General features: G+C 45.9%; 1 protein-coding gene across 2 annotated transcripts in view; it reads right to left on the bottom strand.

Annotated features, from left to right (window-relative positions):
- Positions 1-286: 286 nt before the first annotated feature.
- LOC146829699 (sestrin-3-like) overlaps positions 287-26,908 on the bottom strand; it is a 220,848-nt gene continuing 194,226 nt past the window's right edge. The window contains exons 8-9 of one of the 2 annotated variants that reach the window (XM_085608411.1): positions 2,561-2,705; positions 287-2,259 (exon numbers count right to left, since the gene is read on the bottom strand). In XM_085608411.1, coding sequence (XP_085464537.1) covers positions 2,173-2,259; positions 2,561-2,705 — 232 coding nt within the window. In that variant the 3' untranslated portion in view covers positions 287-2,172. The remainder of the gene's footprint in view (positions 2,260-2,560; positions 2,706-26,908) is intronic. The other variant, XR_014962284.1, reaches the window with a different exon arrangement.

Consider the following 26,908-nt stretch of genomic DNA (forward strand, 5'->3'; position numbering starts at 1 on the left):
ACTCCTGAAAACACGTAAAAACCATACACCGTATGGTAAGCCATTTTCCAGATTACCAAATACATTTTGCAAATTTTAGGTATGGGTTATAACTCTTCAAGTCACCAACAAAACAGTCAAGTAGTCAAACTCATGTTGCACCTCAATCCCAACTCTGGTTTGAGAGGTAGATAAACTGGGAAATAATTAATTGCATTGTCACAGTACACACATTCTCAGTTGTAACTCGACAAATTATTACATTGCCGGCACGCTTCAAGAAAAACAAAATCCACAACACACCGAGCACCGTGTCAAACATAGTTATATTTATAGCAAAAATAGTCTTTTTTCCAGCAAGTTCCAAAACGATAGTCTTTTGGCTCACTTTTTTGAGTTTTTCTTGTTTTTTGTCTTTTACATTTACGTGGTAAACAGTAAACGGGAAGGTGGAGGCTATACAGCTCGTACCCACTTCACAGATTATTTTATTCTTTCCCCTTCCCCACTTTCAATATAAGACCACTGACGCCAGGCACAAAGTTTCCATTTGTTCGGCTTTACAAAGTTGTAGTACCTTAGCCACCCCTCGATGTAGAGCAGCCCTCTCAGTGCAATCAGATACTTTCTTCTAACAAAAGGGTCTTCTTCACTACATTCACAAGTTGGGATGCAGGTTGCATGAGTCCCGCCTCCCCAATGGGAGCTTTTAGGAGGAGCAACATGGGAACGCAGGTTTCAGTCAGTTTTCTGTGAAAAACATGCACCCAGAGAGCAGAGAAAGGAGTGTTTGGCAAGGAGAACAGTCAATACTATAATAGGAAAGTCAACAGTGACGCAAGGGCTACTAGGGGGCCAGAGTCAAGTCCATAATTTAGCTTCCTCCTTCATTCTGGAGGAAATGTTGTTTCAAGACAGCCTTAAGTGCATGGGTATGCTGAAATGCCTTATCTGAGGCACTCGTGAAATGATGTACTTCGCCCAACCTGCCATGTTCTCTCCCTTAAGGTGTCTCTCCAACTGCTTGTCACTACATTCATACTTTCAAGCCAAGTGTGACACTTGGCCAGCAGGCCACAGTAGCTCTGCAGCACATCACAATTGTAAAGTGGCGGAGAGTCGGAGGAAGCCGGGATACACGTTTGCCCGATGTTGCAGGCTACATGCAGATGCCCTGCACCACCACTATTAATTGCCACTGAAAGAGAGAACAAAGAGGGATGCATAGATGGGAGCACTTTGGGCACAAGCACTAATACTTGAGGAACAAAGTACGTACACCGAGTAACAGTAAAGAAATGGCGATATAACATAGCTGCATCTTCCTCAACAGGTGTTGCAAGGCTGACCTTTGTGCATTCATTCGCAGTAAGAAGGTTGAAGTCTTGTGCTCATACATGACAGTACACACATGTACAGACAAATCCCTCCAGACTGCACCTCGGACACCACTCCTCAGCAATGCCTCACTTCAAAGTCAACATTCTTCGGAGTCTGCCTCCAAAGCCCTCCCCGCCACCTTGAAATGCCACGGCAGACGTAGGGTCACCATGTGAATAGTCAGTCCAAAAAGCCATTGATACCTTTGCCATCTCCAGAGACCGGCTCACCCCTCAGGTTTAGATAAGCAGTGCAGGCCTGAGAGCGTTCGCTTGGCCTAGGAGATGCTTGTGACTATGGCCAATCGATAAGGAGATATGCTTAGCGGTCCAAGGTACCAGCACCAGAACTGCATCAGAAGCATGAGTTTTTAAGAAATATATCTGGTGGTTGGCGGGAGAGCACCACACTGTTATCTGGATCAGTGGTTTGCGCAGGAGACAAGCAGGTGATACTGGTGTTCACTCGCAGAAGATTCACGTTTCCAGGTCGGGCTTCCATCAGGTGTCTCCATCAGTTCAGTAAGAAAACTCACTCTCCGTACCAAGCTGCCACATTTCATATTACAAGGACGTCATGTCAGTCTTTGGCTGTCCTCTGGAGTGATGGACGCTTCTAATCAGGTCATCTTTTGCACCACAGTTCAGTAATTGCACATACGAGGCCAAAAAAGCATTGGCCAAAAAACAGGTACAAATGGAAAAAAAAAAAAAAGGAAAAAAATATTCTTCAGTCAAAATTCCTGTGAAATCTAGTTAAGAAGTCTGTGTGTGTGCAGAGGTGGGCTGCCAGGCTTTGGAGCAAGCAGCCTCTTCAGATCATGTACTGAGTGATGGCGCGCAGGGCGTAGAGCAGCTCAACCTGCGTTCGGGCTTCCAGGATGAGCAGGTTCACATGCACCTGTGAAAGATACGGACACTGGTTACCCTCTTAACAAATCAACACCTGAGAAAAACGGTGCCTCTGCTACACACCCTTCACATGCTGCCCTCAGCAGGCATATATTAAAATCAAACTGAAGAAAAGACCAAAACGGATTTCATTTTGGAAGTGTACTGGCTGAGGTAGTTGCTATGACTACTCTTCATGGGGAGTCATGAAGCATTACATGTTTTCAATGCAGGACAAGAATGGAGGGCAACCCCCTCTGTTTTTCTCATCTCCTGCAGCCGTCAATGCCCACCTCCCTGTGACTGCTCACCTTTTCAGAATGCTTGAACTGTTTCCAGAACTGCTGAAACATTTCAGGGTTGGTCTTTTCTGGATAGCAGGTCACAGTTTTGATGTAAACTTTCAGTGTTCTCTCCAGCAGGTGATTCACTTCTGCGTAATCGTAGTCGTCGTACCTGTGGAGGGAGGAGAAAAGGAAGATTACAAAACAAAAAAAAAAAAACGACCAAAGCTCTTGATAAGCGCACCCAGAAAGATATGGTCTGGCAGAAACAATAGTAAGCCACTTTAATATAAACCAGAGTGGACCAGACCACAGGAGTTGTAATCTAGGCTTCCCAAGTGGCCAGACTGCCTTATACTGGCAAAATCGCTGTGCTGCTTTCTGCTTCGGTTCCATGTCAAGTTCGGGAGCACCACGAAACATGACCAGCACCGTTTTACTGCTGCATGTGGTCTATACGATCAAATGCACATGTGACCTACAAGACAGTATGGTCTAACTAGTCTGCTGTAAATCCTGCACTTTGATGAGAGAATGTTCTAACTTGCTGTTAAGAGTCCACTCTAACCAGCGTGCACGTGCTCTCCTTCACCCATTCCTTCGGAGTGGGGATATCCTGCACCAGAGCCTGGCGACAGCCAGCCCAGGAGGACCAGAGAAGGAGCCCTGACGTGGCGCTAAGTGATTGGCTGTACAGCATATTAAAGTGAGCCAGGGCTCCAGACCGATGCAACGGTCCCACTGCATCTAGACGTTACTAACGTGAGTTTGTATATTTGGAATTCTAATAAGCCAATTGACACTGTTAGCAGCTTTTGTCTGTCCCTTTTTCTTCTCTCCGCTGACAAAAACTAATTTTGGAGAAAATAAAGTGAGATACATGTTCAAAAGCTAAAACTGTTAGGAAAGAAAACTATGGAGAAGAAAACTAATCTAGCATTGCAATCATTATTTAAAACTAAACATTCAGAAAATTCATTCTATGTTAACAAAGACACTCGTTAATGAAAGAAGAAAAACTAAGAGCGATGCAATGGCTCACAATACAACAACATGGTTACTTACCTTTAGGTACAAGTTTGAAGAATTTTCAGGATTCACATGAGGTGCGTAATACCACCATCTAGTGCTTGAGTCCAGAACCGTCTTCGCTCTAGTCTTTTTTTTCTCGTTTGGGCATGGTCAACTATTTGGTGCAAAGTCCATGCTCCTGTGATGTCAGAAGAACACCTGGAAACCTGTGCACGTGGTCGCCATCTTCAGACTCTTTTTTTGCCCTTTTGCAACTTCTGCAGTTCATTAGGCTACCTATTTCCTCACGCCCTCTGCTCCCAATTCAACTCATTTCTTGGGGAGGGGGTAGGGTCGCATGTGAATCCAGAAAATTCTTCAATCTGCATAACTATTCCTACAGGTAGGAAACCATTTTGTTTGATACACACATTTTCTCTGGGTTGACATGCTGTGTACTGATTTTGTAGCAGTATTTTCTGCATCTATCTCGTCATCCCGCATTCTTTGTCCCCGCAGGGAATCACAACGCAGTCGTTACAACGACCACGTTGTCATTCCGCATACCAGTACTCCACAAGTCGGAACAACGACTTGCGGAGGGGGGTGCTGGATGTTGCCAGTCTGTGCGGACACTAGGGAAGGTGTTGGATTTTAAATCCAACACCTTCCCCCCCACCCCCTCCGCAAGTCATTGTTCCGACTTGCGGAGTAATGGTATGCGGAATCACGAGGTCATTGTAACGACCGCGCTGTGATTCCCTGCGGGGGCAAAGTTTTGCGGTAAATGTTGTTTACCGTATTTTCCCTACTTGTTAGACTGGTTTGAAAAGAATGTTTATTTTGCCAACAGCTGTTTTAGTAGAAACAAGATATTTACCTGTAAAGATGGTTTTGCAGCCTGAGCTTTTCTAGATTCACATGCTGTGCATATTTTGCCCTCCAGTGTTTGGAGCCGGAAAGTCCTACTTGTTTTAACCTTATTTTCTCTTTCTCTCCTCTTGGAGATGGGTGTGTCTGGTGAAAGCAGATCCCGCCAGAGTAGGCTATTAAACCCCTCCCCCCCCCACTTTGTGAGGCCAAGCCTTCAGATTATTTTTCACTGCATGCGACGGTGTATGACATAGTAATAGCTGTATTGTATACTTTCCGCATGTCTGTACCACGAGGCGACTTTTTCTAAATGCCTTCTGACAAAGTGTAAAATGCTGACGCGGTGTTCTTGGACTCTCAGGCGATTTGGCATATTATATTTGAAGTCAATCTGTTGTCATGAAGTACTGATATTTGAGCTCCAATAGCTTCACATCATGAGTCAACATTGCTTTAGAATGCACATATAAATCTTGCAAATATTAGCTTTTCCATAGTATATGTGTGCCCATGTGCACACAAACACCCTAAAGCCGTCGGACCGGTTTGGCAGCAAATGCCCGGACACATCCTCTTACTGATCGAAGACGAGAGTATTTCAGTTCGGCAGTAGGGTATAAGTGACTTTACATGCATCTTTTCCCCTTTGTTACAGTAGAATGAGTTTGAGCTTGTGTAGTGGTACACCTTATCTTTACCACAATAAACATCTATATTATATTTGATATTGAATATGCTACTTACCAGTATGCATCTGTTCTTGGCATGTAGGGCTGCTGACATTCATATCTGTGCATAGATCGCCGCCTAGTGTTGGGTCCGGATGATTGCACATTGTTGTCCTGGAAGAGTCTTTGAAGTATCACGAGATAGGTGGCTCCTCCCCTGGACTACAGTGCGCATGGGCATCCTCTTCATCCTCAGATTGTTTTTCGCCATTGTGGCAGTGATGGAGTAGATACCGTAAGTGATGACCATGCTATACAGTAATTCTGAGTGCTGCAGCCGCTACAGGCGCCGGGGAGGAGGGTGGGCGATATAAATGTCAGCGGCCCTACATGCCAAGAACAGATGCATACTGGTAAGTAGCATATTCAGTTCGAGGCATGTGGGCTGCTGAATTCATATCTGTGCATAGATTATATAGCAGTCCCTCCATTAGCGGCGGCTGCCCGTGCCAGCTGCAGCAGTCTGAAAAAGGGTCTTGAGAACAGCCTGTCCTACAGCTGCCTGCTGTTTGGAATGTACATCTACACAGTAGTGTTTTGTAAATGTATGTATAGTGGACCATGTGGCTGCTCTACATATTTCCTCTAAAGGAATATTCCCTAGGAAAGCCATGGACGCCCCTAACTTTCGTGTTGAGTGGGCCCTGGGAGGAATCGTTAATGTGCGTTTAGCTTTTTCATAGCAAATTTGAATACATTTAACGATCCATCTGGCTATCCCTGCTTTGGAAATGGCGTTGCCCTTGTGTTGTGGAGAAAAGGCAACGAACAGTTGTTTTGTTTTCCTAAAATCCTTTGTTCTGTCTATATAGTACATGAGGGCCCTCTTTACATCATATGTATGGAGCATTCTCTCCGCGACATTTTCTGGATTTGGAAAGAAAACAGGCAGTTCAATAGTTTGATTCATGTGGAACTGCGATACCACTTTAGGCATGAAAGTGGGGTTAGTACGTAGTACAACTGTTTGCGTGAACCTGTATGAATGGCTCTTGAATTGTGGAAATATGGATTTTTCTGGTCAGTTATGTCCCCTATCTTGGACCCCAACGGTTCTATGTGCATGTTACAAGTACATGTATGTTTCCTCCAGTTCCAGTTATGAAGACGCAAATACATGTGCGTCCACCGTCAACATGTCCTCTGTCAGATCCGCCATGAATAGGCCGGATATTCCATTCCTAAATATGAAAGGCCACCGGCTTTATATGGCTCAGTTACTCCATTATGCAGTCCAGGCAAGTAGGCCCTGATTCTGTCATCAAACTCTTCTTGCCTTCTGCCTCTGAAAGCTCCAGTCTGAGCCTGCATCTGTGACCATGAACTTTGTCTCATTCTCTGCGCGGCTCACGAAGCCTGACATCAGCCTATTCTCTGCCAAGAACTGTATTTCACCTTCGAATTATCTGCTTCCCCCTCAGCCGATGCATTCCTGCCTAGTAGTTTAAGTAAACATTCTTCCAGTTACCAAGCAAAAGGCCCGGCTTCTCTGTCCTCATGCAAGTAATTCATAGCCCTGTTACCATGGAATATTTCTACCCCCTCGCATTTAGTGTAGACACTTAGACGCTTGTACACGCACGCACAGTCAGTATAGAATAGATTCTGTCCGAGAGTCCTTCTTTCGTGGATAACATAGTTCTTTAAACATAGGATGTTAGATATGATTTGGGATTAGGTTGACTTGACCCCCCAGACTTCTTGTCTCCACATGTAGAGCTAAATGTCAAGTCCCCTTCACCCCCTAGTTACACGTCAATTACACGTCATGTTGCTGCGCGCGCATCTATGCCAAGTATTATCTTATGGATCCACCTATATGTGACATCATAACCAATTACGTTCCTTTTTACTCCTTATTACACCCATTTTTGGTTACGCAGATAAATCGTCATTTTCCTTATCAATTGTTACGCCTACTGCATTCGCTTCATTGTAATGTATGATCTATAAAAGTCATTTCATGTCAATAATGTATGTACTTCACTTCCTGAACCCCCGTGGTGATGGAACTTGGAGCAACCGATTATAATCGATCACTGAAATAAAGCCCATTCCGAACCTCTAATACCACGGATTCTGCCTCTCATTTTACTGAGCTATTTTATTATGTTTCTGTATCAAATTAAGTCCAGGTAAAGGAATTTTATTTACCACATGAATGGCGCCCGAATAGGGACACTTTCTCATCTCACGCGCCGGCGGTGAGTTGCAGGCCCGGTCTCCTGCCACAGCTGGACGGACAATAACGCGTACTAGCAGGATTTCCTGTATCTCCCTCCGGTCAAGCAGGGGCGACTGAGGCTGCGATCAACACCCAGACGAGGCGGTGAGAAGTGCGAAGTATCCCGACCAGAGCCTAGCTGAGAGAGCAAGATCCGAGGTATACAGAGGCCCACCAGTTCGAAGTCGAGTCCAGTTTCCGACGAGTCGAGTCGAGTCCAGTCCGGTCCAAGTCCGGTTTCCGAGGCCTTCCGTTTCCGAAGCTACCCGGTGAGTACCATTACTGGGGAGGCATTTCTGACGTGCACATAGGTTGTGCCGGTCAAGACGGGTTTGGGTACACAAATCCGGTCTGCACTGTTTTAGCAGTGTATCTGTACTGTTTAGCAGTATATCAAGTATTCCGAAGTATCTAGTTATTGTCAAGAATTAAGCTTGGTGATTAGTTATGCAGACGATCATCATTGTTGTTTCAGTTAAAGGTTTAATGTTTAATGTTTAATGTGTTTAAAAACGTCCTGCATATTGTGGTATGAATGGTTGTTCATTATTGTGCTTTTGTATTAAATGTGTTCAAGATTAAGTATCGGATCAGTTGCCAATATGCCGCTCTTTTCGAAACTAAGACAGATCACTACTAGAAAAGGGGTTCTCGAAGAAGCCGTCCCTATTCCTCCTAGGGATACTCCAGGGTACTTCATGTATCACAAACATGGCTTAGACGCTATATTATTTCTTGATTTATGGGTAGACTACACCAAGGGATTACCAGAAAGTCAGAGGTGGCCCGCAGCGGGAACCTGGGATGCGGAGTGCATCATGAAAGTCGAGGAAGAGTTATGGAAAAGGAAGGTCAGACAGTCACAGAAAGACGCCGTTGAGTTATGGCGTAAAGAATCTCATAGACGCACAGAAAAAGCACGTAGACAGGAAGAAAAGAATAAAGAGAGTTCAAATAAAGTTCGAGAGAATCCATTAATTGAGGAAGGTATCCGAGTGAAATCAGAACAAGTAGATAGGCAAAGAAATGCCCTTATGAATGGTATGTATCCCCTCCTGGCCGAAGGATTACCTAAGGCTACTCCAGAAAAACCGAAAGACTTGCCACCCCCATTGTTCCCAATAAAGGTACATCCTAAGGGGCATCCTAGAACCGCAGAAGATGTTTTTCTTTCCTCATATTTAGATGACGCAGCTCCCGAGTATGCTAATTCCGCCCCGCATAGACCGCATACCAGGGAGGTTCAACGCCAAGATCCAGTACCCGTATCCCTACAGCAACAAATCGAGTCACAAGTTCCGGCAAGCACATCTGTTTCTGCATCCGCTCCTACAGCTACTTCTATAGCTGTGTCCACACCTGTAGTTGCTGTGTCACGTTCAACGAATCCTTTCACACCCGACACCCCAGATGGGGCCACGGGAGGTGCTACCAATATTTTTTCTACGCCACCCAGAATAAATAAACTTACTTTTCAAGAGTCAGCACATTCACGTACACCCAAACTCATAAATGCCCGTACGCTTAAGGAACTTCTTGTAGATTGTAGATATGACCCTGTGCCCGGCAAAGAGGACGAAATGACCCTGGCATCCTTGCGTATCAGACGAGCCGCAGTGTATTTAGGGAAGTTACCAGGAATGACTGCGCATCTAGATAAAATATACCATTTTGTCCAAACAGGGCGAGATCCAGAATGTATTAACAGAGCTATGGAATACCAGAAAGTGGAGATACAGGGGGAACTGTTACGTTTCCTCATAAATTGTGTGATCAGAAATCAAGACCGACCGGGGGTAGACCCGGAAGCAATGCAAATTCTTACCAGATGGAGCCAGAATATATCAGAAGGTAGACATGATAAGAAAAATTGTATAATAGCCATGTGCCGAAAGATCCGTAAAGAAATAGAACGCCTACACGAAGAAAGATTAGAGGTAGACGAGTTCGAACAAAGCGAGGAAGAAGGGTCAGGACTGCCCGCGAGACAGTCGGACACCATAGCCTATGTAGGTAGAGGAAGATCTTGTAATAGTAATAGATGTCTTACTGACTCGATACGTCCGATATGTCCAGATAATAACAGGAATTTCCAAATACCTATAATTAATATAAGGTCTAACGAGCATTCGTTCCAAACCGCCGACAAACTACTCCGAGAACGAAGGGGTTATCATTTTCTCGATTCTATGGATGAACAAGATTTAGCCAGGGCAGCTGTCCATTGGGTGGACAGTCCCGGAAAATATAGTGATGATACAGTAGCACGCACATTTTTGAATCTCACCCCAGATGAACAGAGGTTAGCTGGGATTTATATGATTCAACAACTCATTATACTATATCGGAGTCAGCGTTCGGACCCTGGTCCCTTACCTGACATATTGACTGAATTGCTTATGAATAAATGGAGAGGTGCAGGTACTAAATTAATTAAAGAAATTCTAGAATCAAGAAAGCAGTATATTCTTTTTGTATGCGCAGAGCATGTCTCATTGCCTGTCAAGGAAAGAACCACGTATCACATGGATAGACAGAATCCCTTACGAGAAGTACACCCAATAAAAGGCGAGGACAACGAGTTTAAGCGCGTATTTGTATATACGCCCATATCAAAAATAGAATTGTTACAAATGAAGAAAGTGGTACCCAGTCATGACAAAGATCCAGCGGGTTTTCACCGAGAAATTAAAGACATGTTACTCATGGGAGAGTATACCTATCCCGACATTATGACAATATTAAAGGTATTGATGCCTGCTGGTATTTATGAGAAACTCAGGGAAAAAGAGTGGGAGGTAGGAGACCAAAAGATAGAATGGTCAGTGTTAGAAGCGGAAGAAAAGGCCCGAACTGCAGGAGCAGGACTTGGGGATAAAACTAAAGCACTGCCAGGTTTACTAGTACAGGTACTGCCACGTTTATTAACTACGAAAAAGGAAGATTGGGGTACAATTTCAGCCTGTAAACAGAAGCAAGATGAAGACACTAGTGATTACTATGCCCGATTTGAAAAATGTTTTGGTATAAATAGTGGCATAAAAGCAAGTAGCGAATCATACCCACATCTGTTTGTAACAAAATTAGTAGAAAATGCCCTGCCCCCAGTAAAGAATAGAGTATTAAAATTCGAGAGTACCTGGCAAGGTAACACTCCATCACAAATGTTACAAATGTTACAGTACCATCACAATAGAATTAGAGAGGAACAAGAACATGAACACAGACGCATGAAAGACACGAAAATGAAAATGCTAGTTTCCCAGACAGTTCCAGCTGAAGGACATAAAAAGGGTATGACACATTCCGATTCAGCAGGACCTGTAAAAGGGACATGCAATTATTGTAAAAAGCCAGGTCATTACGTACACGACTGTCCAGTTTTAAAACATAATATCGCCATAGGTAAAACACAAGAAAGATCACGGCCACTCAGACAAGATCAGAATGAACAAGGAGCTCTGCAGCATGCCCAGGCCATGCCAGCCGCACAACAGCCAATACAGTTTGTGCCAGCTGCACCACCGTTGCCTGTTGCTGCCACACAGACAACAACACGACAAATGTATCAGACCGCACAGTATGAATATCCTGAGTATCAGCGTTACGCATGAACTAGCCTAGAGAGGGAAGTTGACTTACCCCTTATCGAGATTCCTGTAGATCAAGAAGGACCTTATGTACATAGTGAATTATTAGGCCAAGATAGGAAATTTTTACTCGATACAGGGGCAAGTCGAACAACTATAAAACGTAGTGAAGTTCCAGGGGCACCCCTCTCAGGCTCTCAGAATATTTCCCTTGGTTTTTCAGGAAAACCTATTGTTAATGAAGTATCACAGCCTCTTCCACTTACGATAGGACCTCTGACCCGAACTACAGATTTATTGCTTACTAAATCATGTCCAGAAAACTTGCTAGGAATAAAAACATTGAAAGCTCTAGGAGCCATAATATGTTGTTCTCCGGAAGGAGTAAGGTTGTTTTTACGTGATTTTAAAGGTCACTATGTGTCTAGAGACATGGATTCCCGACTGCAGACTTTACCTACACGTCTATGGGCACAAGGCCCTACGGATGTTGGTTGCATGAATATTACACCATATCGAGTCACATTAAAGGCAGGAGTGGTGCTACCACGAATGCGACAATACAAGTTACCACCAGATGCTGTAGTGGCTTTACTACAAATCATTGACGAGCTCATTGCCCAAGGAGTAGTTGTGGAAACAGACTCCAATGTATGTAATTCACCGATAATTCCGATTCTTAAACGAACAGATCCAAAGGCCCCGCCAGTATATCGATTGGTTATTGATCTGCGCGAATTAAACAAGTGCATTGTGCCACAATTCCCTGTGGTCCCAGATATCTCGTCATTACTGACAGCCATTGATTCCGAAGCAACATTCTTTACTGTAATTGATCTCAAGAATGCTTTTTTCAGCGTCCCAATAGATCCGGAGAGCCAATATTTGTTCGGATTTAGTTTAAATGGACGTAGCTTTAAATTCTCACGCGCACCTCAAGGATTTACAGAAAGCCCCAGCATCTATAGCCAAGCACTGAAACGAGAACTAGATAGTATCCACATGCCAGTTAGCACTGCTCTGCTCCAATACGTCGATGATCTGCTGATCACCGCAAGAAGCGAACCGGAATGTGAAAAAGCATCACTGACAGTTTTAAAATTTCTAGCCGAAAAGGGGCACAAGGTGTCCCCTTCTAAGCTGCAATTCTGTGTCCAGCGAGTTGTTTATCTTGGACACTCGCTGTCCAAGGAGGGAAGGCAGCTTACACCGGACCGCATTCAGTTAATAGCTAACATGCCAACACCCAAGACACAAAAGGAGGTGCGGGCTTTCATAGGTCTCACTTCATATTGCAGGCAGTGGATCCCTCAGTACGCATTTCTAGCAAAACCACTCATTCAGTTAACCACACAGGAGGCAGCCACATCGACTGTTCTCCCTTGGACTCAGGAACATACACAAGCTTTTGAAAGCTTAAAGAAAGCTTTATGTCAAGCACCTGTCTTAGCAACACCATGTTACAGAAAACAGTTTACACTCTTTGTTACAGAACGCGAAGGTACTGCTTTGTCAGTACTCACACAGGAACAAGCAGGAGCACACAAACCATGTGCTTATTTTTCTAGTACATTAGATCCCGTAGCTCAGGCTTTGCCTGCATGCCTGAAATCAGTAGCAGCGACAGCTTTAGCAATCAGACAAAGCGATGCCATAGTGTTAGGACATCCATTGACAGTTCAAGTACCACACGCAGTAGAGGTTCTTGTAAACAGAACGCAAACACAACACTTGACTATAGCGCGACTTACAGGGTACGAACTTACATTGTTTCAGCCACATATAGAAATCAGACGCTGTAACACATTGAATCCTGCCACACTTTTGCCAGTAACCGGAACAGACCCACTAGCTCATGACTGTATTGAAGTTATTACTATAACGACAAAACCCAGACAAGACTTAACCGATGTCCCATTGTCAGATCCAGAGCTGACATTGTATGTAGATGGTTCATGTATGAGAACAAGTACAGGAGAATTAGTGGCCGCTTACGCAGTCACAACAGATACTGAAGTCATTGAAACTAATCGTATAAATACTTTGTCAGCTCAAGCCGCAGAGCTCATCGCTCTGACACAAGCCTGTATTCAAGTCACGAATAAAAAAGTCAACATATACACTGATTCACGTTATGCATTCGGAGTTGTACATGACTTCGGCGTGCTGTGGCGAGAGAGAGGTTATTTAACTTCCCACGGTGCCCACATTCAGCACGGACCCCTCATTCATGCCTTATTAGATGCAATACATCTACCCACGGCAATATCAATTATGAAATGTAAAGCTCATACGAAAGTTACTGATATCATTTCTCAAGGCAATGATCTAGCCGACAGAACAGCTAAACAGACTGCTCAAACCCAAACATCCGACATGACAAAGACAATAGTCCCGATGCCGACACATTGTATGACAGTTAAAGATCCTACCCTTGACGTAATTGACATACAGACACATGCTACACCAGACGAAATAAAGAAATGGACTGAATTAGGAGGGATCCAAACGGATCAAGGATGGATGATGAAGGAAAAGTCTGTATGGTTCCTTCCTGATTCAATGGTCCAAGTTATAATTAACAGTATACATAGTCCAGCGCATCTAGGAGAAAAAGCTATGCTAGACAGCATTCAACACATTTGGTTCAATAAACATTTACGAGCAGCAGCCAAACAAAAAGGTCCGTACCTGTATGATCTGTTGCCAGTTCAACCCAGGAAAAAGCGTTCCCGTAGAACAGGGTGGATTTCATCCTCCTGATCACCCTTTTGAAGTGCTCCAGATGGATTATATCCAGATGGAACGATGTCGAGGATTCAAATATGTTCTCGTAGTTGTCTGCGCTCTGTCCCGTTGGACGGAGGCATACCCGGTTTCAGATTACACTGCCCCGACTACTGCCAAACAGTTGGTTCGAGAATTCTTCCCACGATACGGTTTACCACGTGTTGTCTACTCAGATAACGGCCAGCCGTTCTCATCCGAATTAATGAAACATGTTTCACTTCTGTTAGGATATCAGTGGAAATTCCACTGTGTCCGACACCCCGAGGCAGCAGGTCTCGTAGAAAGACATAATCAGATACTGAAAATCAGATTGTCCAAAATATGCAGAGAGAAAGGTGTCGACTGGATAGTAGCGTTACCAGTTGCACTCTTTTACATGAGAATGGTAGCACACTCTCGAACAGGGCTATCCCCGTATGAGGTGATCTTTGGCAGACCACCAAATATGTGGGGGACGCCTATACCACGCAAAATAACTGATGTTGACTGTAATATGCTGACAGATTACTTGGCTTCCTTGATGTCTGCACTACAATCTTGTCGTTCACAGGTAGCTGCAGCCTTTCCCGACAACACTGAGGTGAAACCCCATGACGTAGTTCCGGGTGATCTCGTATTTGTGAGAAATTTCGACCGAAAGACTCAGCTGGAGCCCAGGTGGAAGACACCCAAGTTGGTTCTGCTCACTACAAGGACAGCCGTGAAGATCGAGGGCCGCAAGGGCTGGATTCATTCAAGTCATATCAAGAAATTTCATGGACTATCCTCGGATATAGACATTGTGCCCTGCACTCCCTCACAGACTGATTCAAAACTTCCTTTGGTTGAAAAGACTGAAACCGAACTCTATAAAGTAAAATTGAGGCCTAGAACGTCAGACAATTTGATTGTTTAAGTCCTCTCCAAGGTGAAGCGGTTGAATTTGTCTCTGACATGTATCCTCTAGACCTGAATCATGGACAGTCGCGGAAAATGTTGAAACGACAGGCGTATTGTAAATCACTGCGTAGCCACTGCATAGTGACATTATTAATCTTGTTTTTCTTGAGTCTTTTAATAATTACTGCAAGTATATTGTTGCACATATATTACCCTATTTCTAGACATGTTTATAATGTTACTGCTGAACATTCTTTTAGTGACTTACCTCCGCATGAATTGTCTTATAGACTTGCGCTGCGCAATAACACTTTCATTAGTATGTTACATCATTCCCATCAGACTAGTAATGCCACCAATTGTTGGGTGTGTGGTCGGCTCCCTCCCTATCAGAATTATGAAGGAGTCCTGCCATTCTTTCCACACCCATTTACACATAATGGCTCCTGTGGAGCATGGTTTAGTTTAATCAATTCCATAGACTCAGACACAGCAGTTTACCAAGATCAGTGGGTATGGGGAAACCTGAACCTAGTTTTACTCAAGGTCTGCTACCCTGACAAGGAGGGTCGCCCCAAAAGAACAGGAACTGATCTAGAAAATGAAGTATATGGATTAGGTAATTTTACACCTAATCTCATGATTCTAAATGTCGTATCCGAAGTTGAACTAGTCTTACCCACCATGTCAGTATTCCCAGCGAAGGGTGAATTGTGTGTAAGAAAGGTTGGTTCCATACATATGGGCCATAGTAAATGCACTACTATAGTAGAATTCAGTGATCAAGGCAAATCTTCATTTAGAGCTTATCGCCACTCCTACTTTATATGTGGTCAGACTGCATATATGCGTCTACCTCTAGATTGGGATGGTACCTGCTACATTGCATTCCTTTTGCCACCTGTTTTCCTAGCTCCTCCTGATTATTATAGAAATATTCATTTAGTACACAATAGAGAGCGGAGAGATCTCCCAATTGTCGATTACACTGAAACAGCATGGGAAAAATACACAGATTTCAATAAAGGCATCTTTCCTTATATAGGTACTCTTACTAATAGTAAACTGATACGTAGATTAACTAGAACCCTTGAAGCAGTAGTGAATGAGACTATTTCCGCCTTAGGCAATTTAACAGAAGAGCAGTCTGCTATGCGGATTGTTGTGCTTCAAAATCGTCTTGTCCTTGACGTCATCCTGGCTGATAGGGGCGGAGCTTGTAGGGTCATCGGATCAAGCTGCTGCGTATTCATACCAGAAAATTCGCCATCAGTATATAAAGCCATAACTCGCCTTCATAAGATTGTAAACCAGATACACCAGAACCTAGGCACTTGGACTTGGTCCAGTTGGTTTTGGAGTGTGATATCAGCCTGGGGATGGAGAGTTCTATCCTTCCTAGGTATTGGCCTTCTCATACTATTCAGTTGCTGTCTATGTCTACAATGTGGACCAGCGATCTGTGGTCTATGTGCCACATCGTGCATTCCACATCAAGATTTTCATTCAAGATCCCGGAAGAAGAAAGAAGAACAAATGATGCTATATGAACAGATCAATGGATTAATGAAGATTGATATCTCTTAACGGGCAAGTAGGGGACAAGGAGGGAATGTGGAAATATGGATTTTTCTGGTCAGTTATGTCCCCTATCTTGGACCCCAACGGTTCTATGTGCATGTTACAAGTACATGTATGTTTCCTCCAGTTCCAGTTATGAAGACGCAAATACATGTGCGTCCACCGTCAACATGTCCTCTGTCAGATCCGCCATGAATAGGCCGGATATTCCATTCCTAAATATGAAAGGCCACCGGCTTTATATGGCTCAGTTACTCCATTATGCAGTCCAGGCAAGTAGGCCCTGATTCTGTCATCAAACTCTTCTTGCCTTCTGCCTCTGAAAGCTCCAGTCTGAGCCTGCATCTGTGACCATGAACTTTGTCTCATTCTCTGCGCGGCTCACGAAGCCTGACATCAGCCTATTCTCTGCCAAGAACTGTATTTCACCTTCGAATTATCTGCTTCCCCCTCAGCCGATGTATTCCTGCCTAGTAGTTTAAGTAAACATTCTTCCAGTTACCAAGCAAAAGGCCCGGCTTCTCTGTCCTCATGCAAGTAATTCATAGCCCTGTTACCATGGAATATTTCTACCCCCTCGCATTTAGTGTAGACACTTAGACGCTTGTACACGCACGCACAGTCAGTATAGAATAGATTCTATCCGAGAGTCCTTCTTTCGTGGATAACATAGTTCTTTAAACATAGGATGTTAGATATGATTTGGGATTAGGTTGACTTGACCCCCCAGACTTCTTGTCTCCACATGTAGAGCTAAATGTCAAGTCCCCTTCACCCCCTAGTTACACGTCAATTACACGTCATGTTGCTGCGCGCGCATCTATGCCAAGTATTATCTTATGGATCCACCTATATGTGACATCATAACCAATTACGTTCCTTTTTACTCCTTATTACACCCATTTTTGGTTACGCAGATAAATCGTCATTTTCCTTATCAATTGTTACGCCTACTGCATTCGCTTCATTGTAATGTATGATCTATAAAAGTCATTTCATGTCAATAATGTATGTACTTCACTTCCTGAACCCCCGTGGTGATGGAACTTGGAGCAACCGATTATAATCGATCACTGAAATAAAGCCCATTCCGAACCTCTAATACCACGGATTCTGCCTCTCATTTTACTGAGCTATTTTATTATGTTTCTGTATCAAATTAAGTCCAGGTAAAGGAATTTTATTTACCACAGAATGGTTAGTGCCTGGAGTTCACTAACCCTTCTCAACGAAGTGATTGCCACTAGGAAGGCTACTTTCCAGGTGAGGAATTGAATCTCACATGAATGTAGCGGTTCAAAAGGTGGACCCATTAACCTGGTGAGGACCACATTCAGGTTCCACACAGGTGCCGGTGGGTGAGTTGGAGGAATCACTCTTTTGAGTCCCTCTAAGAAGGCTTTGAAGGCAGGCACTTTGAATAAAGAGAGGTGCTGCCTGTTCCGAAGATAGGCCGCTATTGCGGTTAGATGTATACGGATGGAGTTGTATGCCAGATTGCATCGGTATAAGTGTAACAGGTAACAGATGATGTTCTGAATGGATGCATCCAGCGGATTAATGTCATTGTTTTTACAGTAAATGACAAATCTTTTCCATTTAGCCGCATAGCAAGCTCTGGTCGTGGGTCTCCTGGCCTCCTTGATGATATTCATACATTCCGGAGGCAGGTTCAGGTAGCCAAACTCTAAGACTTCAGGAGCAAGATCGCCAGGTTCAGCTGTTGCGGATCTGGGTGCTGAATTTCGCCACGGTTCTGTGTTAAAAGTTTGGGTGTTAGCCGCAGTCTTTGAGGCGGCACCACGGACAATTCTAGTAACGTGGTGTACCATGGCTGGCGTGCCCACAGTGGAGCAACCAGGATGAGTGTCATTGAGTGTTGCCGTAGTGTGCGTGCCACTAGCGGTATTAATGGCGCTGGGGGAAAAGCGTACGCAAATCTGCCTGACCAGTTCATCCATATCATATTGCCCTGCGACTGTGGATGCGGAAACCTGGCGGCAAAGCTTTGGCATTTTGCGTTTTCCCTTGTGGCGAATAGGTCTATCTCTGGATGACCCCACTGCTGGAAGTACGGTTGGAGTACTGATGGATGTAGCTCCCACTCGTGCATTTGGTGGCTGTGTCTGCTGAGCAGATCCGCCATCTTGTTGTCCTTACCCGGGAGGTGTTCCGCCATGAGGAACATGTTCCTCTGAATGGCCCACTTCCACATGCTCTGAGCCAAATGAGACAACTGTGGAGAGTGTGTTCCTCCCTGCTTCTGTATGTAGTACATGGCAGTCATGTTGTCCGTCCGGATCAACACGACTTTGTTGCACAAGTGTACTTTGAATGCCTTCATTGCCAGGAAGATAGCCATCAGTTTCAGAAGGTTGATGTGCATCTTCTGTTGCTGTGTCGTCCATAGTCCCTGCACCGTGTAATTGAGTACATGAGCTCCCCATCCCTGGAGAGACGCGTCCGCCGTCAGTATTATTTGTGGAACAGGCTCTTGGAACGGTCGGCCCTTGCAAAGGTTGTGTGGATTCCACCAATGCAGAGAGTTGTATGCCCGACCGCTCACCAACACTAGGTCTTTCAACTGTCCTGGAGTCTGATTCCATTGACGTGCCAAGCACTCCTGAAGCGGGCGCATATGTAGTCTCGCGTGCGGGACTATGAAGATGCAGGAGGCCATCATGCCTATCAACTGCATGAACACTCACGCTGGAAGGGAGTGTTTTGGTCTGAAATTTTTTATCAGCAGTTGCATGCTGTTGATTCTCGCTAAATTTGGCTGAGCTTGGCAGCCAGAGTGTCTATAGTTGCGCCCAGGTACTGCCGCACGTGGGCGGGTTGGAGATGTGACTTTGGATAATTCAGTGAGAATCCCAGACTGTGAAGAAGGTGAATGGTGTGGGATATGTGGCTGGCACACTGCTGGGCTGACTTTGCCTGAACAAGCCAGTCGTCCAGGTAAGGGAAGACGTGAATGTGCTGTCTCCTTAAGTGTGCGGCCACTGTCGCTAGGCACTTGGTAAAGACTCTGGGCGCTGTTGTTACTCCGAAAGGGAGTACTTTGACTGATAATGCTGATCCTGAAGAGTGAACCTGAGATATTTTTTGTGTGATGGGTGTATGGGTATGTGGAAATACGCATCCTTTAAATCTAGTGTTGCTAGGAAGTCTCCCTGACTGAGTAACGGCAGTACCTGCTGGAGGGTGAGCATATGAAAATGCTCTGACAGAATGTATTGGTTGAAAGGGCGGAGGTCTAGTATAGGTCGTAGAGACCAGACCTTTTTTGGGATTAAGAAGTACAGAGAGTACACCCCTGACCCCCGCTGTTCCATAGGCACGAGCTCTATGGCCCCTTTTTGCAGCATACTTAGTACTTCTTGCCGCAATAATGTCAAGTGCTCTGCGGACATAGGACGGTGTCTTGGTGGTATGTTGGGTGGATTGGATGTTAATTCCAGACAATAACCGTACTGGACAATTTCTCTGACCCACCTGTCTGTGGTGATGGATCTCCAGACGGGCAGGAACTGTTGGAGTCTCCCCCCGACCGGTGTTATGGGGGCGGGGGGCAGCGACAAGATGTCACTGTTTGTTATTGGCGGAGGACCTGGTGTTGTTGTGTCCTCGTCCTCTGCCTTTGGTGCTGGATCCACGATATCCACCCCTGTTGTTTTTATTATAGGTACTCTGGGTACCTCCTTTACTGTACTGCTGCTGGGACCCCTGACCTCTAGCTGCTCCTCTATTCCCGGGGCGACAAAAGGAGCCACTCCGAAACTGCTGTGACTGTAGAGCCCCCATAGATTTCGCAGTTTGTGTCCTTTTTAATCTTTTCCAGTGTAGTGTCAACCTCGGGGCCAAATAAAAAGTCTGGGTTGACTGGTTGATTCAAGATATTATTTTGAATCTCCGGTTTGAAACCTGATATTCTCAGCCATGCGTGCCTCCTCAACATCACACTAGTGTTGATTGCCCTTGCTGCAGTGTCAGCTGCATCTAGTGCGCATTTGATGGACGCATTTGTAATGAGTTGTCCCTCTCTGATGAGGAGCTCCGCTCCCATCTTTGTATTCATCTGGTAGGTGTTCTAGCAGTGTTTCTAGTGTATCGTAGTGTGACCGGTCGTATCGGGCCAGGAGTGCCTGAGTGTTGGCAATGCGCCAGATGTTTGCTGCTTGTGCTGCTACCCCTTTGCCTGATGTTTCTAGCACTTTGGACTCCTTGTCTGGAGGAGGAGCATCACCTGTAGTTTGCGAGTTAGCTCTCTTGCGAGCATTAGAAACTACCATGGAGTCCAACGGCAATTGACCCTTAATGTACATTGGGTCTCCGGGTGCTGGTTTGTATTTCTTCTCTATCCTCGGGTTCAATACCCGTGCCCTGGTCGTTTCCTTAAAGATGTCCTTAGCATGTTTAAGAACTCCTTTTAACATTGGTAGAGTCTTGACTGTTCTTTCTGACGTGGAGAACGTGTCCACCAAGAAATCCTCCTCCACAGAGTCAGAATGGAGTTCCACTCCGTGATTGGCAGCTGCCCTTTCAATGAGGGCGTTAAAAGCAGCAGTATCTTCAGTGGGAGATGGTTTGATATTATAAAGATGAGTGTCAGGAGCATCTTGTGGGTCACCTTGGTCAGTAGGGTCTCCCCATGCTTGATCTTGGTCTTGCTGTTGGTCATCAGGGTCTTTATCCACAGGATAAGTGGTATCATCCCCTATATAGCCCTCTCCTGCATCCGCCTCCGAGTGTGTAGGAGAAAAGGATGGTGGTTCCTGATGATAGGTTTGGAATGTTTCCACAAGCACTGGCGTCGAACCTGATGCCAGTTTCCTCTTTAGTGGAATTTTGTATGAGTCCAAAGCCTTCTCTGGAACAATTCTCCGCTTGCGGAACAACAGCCTACCAGTGTCGGCGTCGATAAACTGGTCCTACGAGTCCTCGACATCGGTTCTTTCCGTGGACACTGTTAGTGGTTGTTTGACGCTCCTCCTAAGTTCGAACATCTTCGGTGCCCCTGGTGGCGGCAATCCAAACTTGATCGGTGCCGGCGCCGAGTGAGCTTTGGCGACCTTGTGTGGTTCGGGACCCGATTTTGGTTCGAGGGTTGCCCGTTCCCTGATGCGCTTTAGGGACTCCGACACCTGTTGCAACGTGAATGCAGATGGTGCTTTGGAACCGACAGGCTCTTTGGAGACAGGCCTCGACGCGGTCTCCGGTTTCTTCCCAGCCTTCGGGTTTTCGATCCGAAGTTTGGGATCGACGCCCTGTTGATCCGATATTTTGGCAGTCGCCGCACTCTTCGGTGTTGACGTAGTCTGATCGACCACCGTGACCTTGGTGGTTGGTGGCCCAACCTTCGGTGCCATAGGCCGCCGCGTCTTCTCGGGACCGAAGCCCTTTTTTGGTTTCTCGGTACCGAAGTCCTTCTTTCTTTGGTCGGCTCCGATGTCCATTTTCTGTGTCGACGGATTGGAAGGCTTCAATGCCTTCGATCCGATCTGAACCAGTTGCACTTTCAGTTTCGATTTGACCGATGCTGGGTTTGGTTTCGCTTTCACGGAAGCGAATCCAGTCTTTTTTTATATTGTTGGCTCGTTTGAAATGTTCGAAGCCGGGCCTTCAGGCGGGGCTGTAGAACGATCCGACTGATCTTGGGTAAGGCCCGCAGGCGATCCCTCGACCTGAGCCTTATCAAGACTGTCTCCTTCGGCCTCCGCATTGACGGATTGGCCTAGCTCCTCGCCCGAGCTATCTTCCTCAGCCCCAAGGGCCTCACCGTCGTCTCCTACCTCGTCGACGACGTCTTCGTCCTCGAAGATCACCTCATCATCGTCAGCAGATTGGGATTCATGCTCCGAAGCATGGCTCGAGTCTATCTCTTCGACGCTCTCGACTTCTTCATCCTCGGTGCTGAATATGTTAACCGGGTTAGGCGCCGATTGTTTGGCCTCCAATCTAGCCGCCCGTCGATTCCGAAGTGTCTTCTTTGACCGGAACCGGGCGCAGGCCATACACCTTGACTCATCATGATCCGGTGATAAACATTTGTTACACACCAGATGGACATCGATGTGTGGATATTTCGCATGACATAAAGGACATCTCTTGAAGGGAGTCCTCGATTCCATCCTCGAACATCGATTGATGGTCGGACCGAAACTAGGTTCGAGAAGTGTGAATAAATCTGAGAACAAGTAAAAGAATTTGTCGATGCCGAACGCAAACAATACCGACGATACCTAAAGGCTTTTGGCCTTAAATAAAGTTTTCCTAACTTGAGCTAAGATAAGCACATCCGAACCCAATGGCGGAAAAAAACAATCTGAGGATGGAGAGGATGCCCATGCGCACTGTAGTCCAGGGGAGGAGCCACCTATCTCGTGATACTTCGAAGACTCTTCCAGGACAACAATGTGCACTCATCCGGACACAACACTAGGCGGCGATCTATACACAGATATGAATTCAGCAGCCCACATGCCTCGAACATATATATACACACACATATACACACACGCACGCACACGCACGCACACACACACACACACCTATATATATAGATCTATATGCGGTCCGCACAGGTACGAATAGGTGTAATTGACGGAGGAGTGCTGAGCCAAGGTTACTACAAGCCCCTCCACCCTGGCAGTCCATGAGGCACAGCGTTGCCAAAACAAAAATACTAGGAGTCTGATTTCAACCGTATGTATTTTATTTTGGGGCTCACACATTAGGTGTGCATCTGTTCTTTATTATATTATTTCTTTAGTATAGGATTGTTTTTCGCAAGGAGTGGTACGCATGGGGCAGGTCCCCATGTGGTCCTGAAGAAGAGGTTTAGGTGACACCTCGAAACACGTCGACCAAATACTAGGGACAGTATACACAACAGCTACACTCCCTCCCTACTATTAACCCCTTTTTATCCATACCAACTAGGAGCAGGAATAAATTAATCGCTCACTAGCTAGGTATTTTTAGCATCACCATCACCACTCCCCCATACACTGCACTACACATTTTTTCACAAAAAGTGCTCCTAAGTAGTTCCGGAAGTTGCAGCACGCCCCAGACAGTAGCCCTCTGGGATGGCCCCAATGATGAAGCATGTCACCTAGGAGCAACCCTTGGTGAGTGAGGGGACTCAAGAAGAGAATTTTCTCTTCTTAGATTTGGGGCGTTGTTTCGCACATTTAGCATAAGCCTTTTCCTTTGGTTAGGTTCTCTGATCCGTCATTTACAGATTTGTTAATAAATATATATAGATATCTACATACAGACATATACATATATCAAAACAAAATCCTTTCAGGCATAGAGGGACATAAATTATGCAATAAAAGAAGTAGAGAACTCTGGGTACTTCTCAAGTTCAGGTGGAAAGCAGCTCCAATATATGGGCATGAAATGCAATATACGTAATTAGTATGCCCACGTGGGGGGATAATTCATTGTTCAATAAAACGTTTTAATGATGAAGTGCCAAAAATTAAAATGAGCTTACCAAATGTATTTTTACAAAACTATAAAGACAAATGTCAGAAGGTCTATAGTGAGCTTCTGATAATATTGAAAAAGGCGGGGACGCGTGCAGTGTGAGAACACAGCCGCGAGCTCCGTACAATCCTATGGGAAAGTTGAGGTTGGAATGTAAAATTTAAAAGGACACTTATGAGAGGACTTTGAGAAAACCCTTTTAGACTTAGAAAATTCTATGGCCAGCACCCACGGGAGCACCGGAGTACTCGTGTTACCTCACCCAGGGAAGCCGGGTGCATGGGTGTCAAATGGTGTTGGGAATCATCGTCATTTCCAAAGGAGAGCTGCTGCAAAGTGCTGCTGCGGTGAAGAAGAAAAGTGTCCGGTGTGATCTAAGCCTGGATCGAAGAAGTGAAGAACCTGAAAGCAGAGGGGACAGAGTCTGGGTCACTTGCCAGTGACCAGGGGAACGATAGATGAATGCCCACCGATGTTGGGTGCTTCAGGTGCGAAGAGCTGAAGCTGGACTCTGCAACCACGAGACGTCGACATGACGAAAGTCCGGGGGTGAGCTGTCCCACGAAGGATGTCGAGTGCTGGGGAGTCAATGTTTGGACAATCCACGCGGTCAGAGAAAAGATGCTTCGGTGAGGACCAGCAAGGTCCAGGGGACTCCCCCAAGCGATGGAGTCAGGGCACGCCTAGAGCGACCAGGTAAGCCCAAGCAAAGTTAGAGTTGCCTTCACAGGGACCCATCAGTCGACGGATCAGGGATCGCATAGGGACCTCGAGAGGAATCACACAATACCAGCCCACGGGACACTCTGACTGTAGGCTAGTAATTTTCGGTGGAAACACTGCTCGGGGCTTGGACTACAAGTAGCGAAAAGCACAGCCTCCGGGATCGCCAAAAAGCATATACTGCTGCAAATGTGCACAGTGTCCAGGGGTTCCGGTTCCATGATCCCTACGAGTGCTACGGGTCTCAGAGTTGCTGAGAGCACGGGTCAGTCTCTGGGAAGTCTGGGAACCCACCTCCTGTGTTGCAAATTGTTCGGAGTCCGTCGGGAGCTTCGTAGATGCAAACCGGTCAGATGCGTCTTAGGTGCCTGCCTTGCAGGGGAGTAACTCCTTTACTCCAGGGGAGATTCTTCAGTCATCTAGCGTAGATCGTTGAAGTTCCGGGATAATGTATCAGAGTTTCGTCCAGGTAAATCTGAAGTCCTGTAGTCAGGGGTTCCTACTTTATACCCGAGGAAGGGGTGGGACAAACAATGGGGACCCACCTATGGGAGGGTCAGGACAGAGGGGTGGCTGCACCCATGTCCTTTGTCCAGTTTCGCACCAGAGCAGGGGATGAGTGCCCCTGCAACAGTTTTGAGCTGGACTATGCACAGGGCCACCAAATGTGCCCCCAGTGCAGACCTCAAAGCACTCTTGGAGTGCACCCACCCAGCCCCAATACACTAAAGCCTGTCTGGGAGGTGCACACACCTCCCTGTGACAGGAAACCTATTGTCCAGGCCTCCCCTGCCAGAGTTTCGTCCAGCAGCAGGAGGGTAGACTCGTGTCTGTGGCTGGCAGCATCCATTTTGTGATGCCAGGGTTCTGTTAAGCTGGTACCAGGTATACCGGTGGGGCCATTTTTCTCCCTCTAGTAGGGTGGAATCATACCTCCCACACCAGTTACTGGTGTGGAGGTATGATACTTGCATAAATGGTGGCGTGGTGAGCAAAATAACAATGGATTAAACAGATCTGTGACTAGGGGTGAATGTTTTGCCAATGTGCAACATTCCGTCCATCATCTTGTGTGTTTTGCTGTGGCGGTATGATTCCAAGGTGTTTGACACCAAACACGACATGTTTCCATGCAGCCATTCCAAAGTTAGCATTTACCGCGAGGTTATAATGCACTTAAGAGTATATGGTTAGGGTGCATCACAAACAACCCCGGAATAAAGGTTCCGAAAGCTGCAGAGGGGCTCTGCTCATGCATGGGCACCCTCTCACATGAAACCCAGCACCCTGCCTTCAGGATTGATAAGACCTGCCATAGGGGTGACTGATAGGTTTACATGTGCAGTGATAGAGAGATATAGGTAACCTATATCTCAGTAAAGGGTGCCTACACCACCTTACACAGGCTGCTGTAGCAGACATGTTGTGTCATTTTGAATGGCTTCCAAGGGGTGGCATAATACATGCTGCAGCCCCTGGTAGGCCTCTGGGGTACCTACGCCCTGGGTACATAGTATACCATATACTAGGGACTTATAAGGGTACCCCAGAAACCAATCTGGGAGTATACCTAAAGTACTGGTAATCAATTTAGAGAGGAAGCAGCTAGGCTGGGGTCGTGAATAGCAGGGCCCCAGCCAGACTAAATCAAAAAACAGTGAAACATCAGCAAAAAGTGGGGGTAACTATAAGAAGTAGATCCTACTCTCCTACATACTACAAATTGGAGCTGATGTTTAGCTTGAATGTGATAGTCCTTTGTTTATGTAAATGCCAAAAGCGAAGCACAGGATGTGGTTAAATGCCCTTTTGATGCATTGCGAACAGTGTCATGACCAAGGTGTTCAGACACCGAAACGTGTTGATGTGTCTTCCTTTTTTTTGAGCAACTTGCCATCTTTATTGAATGGTATGCCCCCACTTTTTGCTGAATTGCTGATGTACTTGAGTGTGCCCTGGGCCAATCAGGTACCCAGGGCCTGTGTTCCTTCCCTAAAACTGCATGACAGCCTAAACCCAATTGGCATCTCTGGCCACATGTCATCCCCTGGTAAATGGTACCCTAGGTACCCAGGGCTTTGTGACCGGAGGAGGCCCCTAAGGGATGCAGCACTTATTGTGCCACCCTTAGAGGCCCTGTACCCTGACACACACACACTGCCTCTGCAGGCTGAGTGTCTGGGTGCAGAACAAAACAGAGAGTCGACATGGCACACATCCCTGTGTGCCATGCCCACAAACACACTGCCCTGGCATACCTCAGTGACCCCTCTAGCTGGGAGCCCTATGCCAGTGGTGTGGGTACAGGTGCATTAGCCTTATGCCCCTACAGTACCCAGGTCCATTCCTGGGCACAATAAGTGCAGTGCTGCCATTAAGAGTATATGGTGCTGAGAGGTCACCAACACGAACTCCACAGCACCATGATGGCAACACTGAAGACTGAGAAGTTTGGTATCAAACTTCTCAGCACATT

Source organism: Triturus cristatus, chromosome 5_2, assembly GCF_964204655.1.
Source record: "Triturus cristatus chromosome 5_2, aTriCri1.1, whole genome shotgun sequence".
Taxonomy (NCBI): domain Eukaryota; kingdom Metazoa; phylum Chordata; class Amphibia; order Caudata; family Salamandridae; genus Triturus; species Triturus cristatus.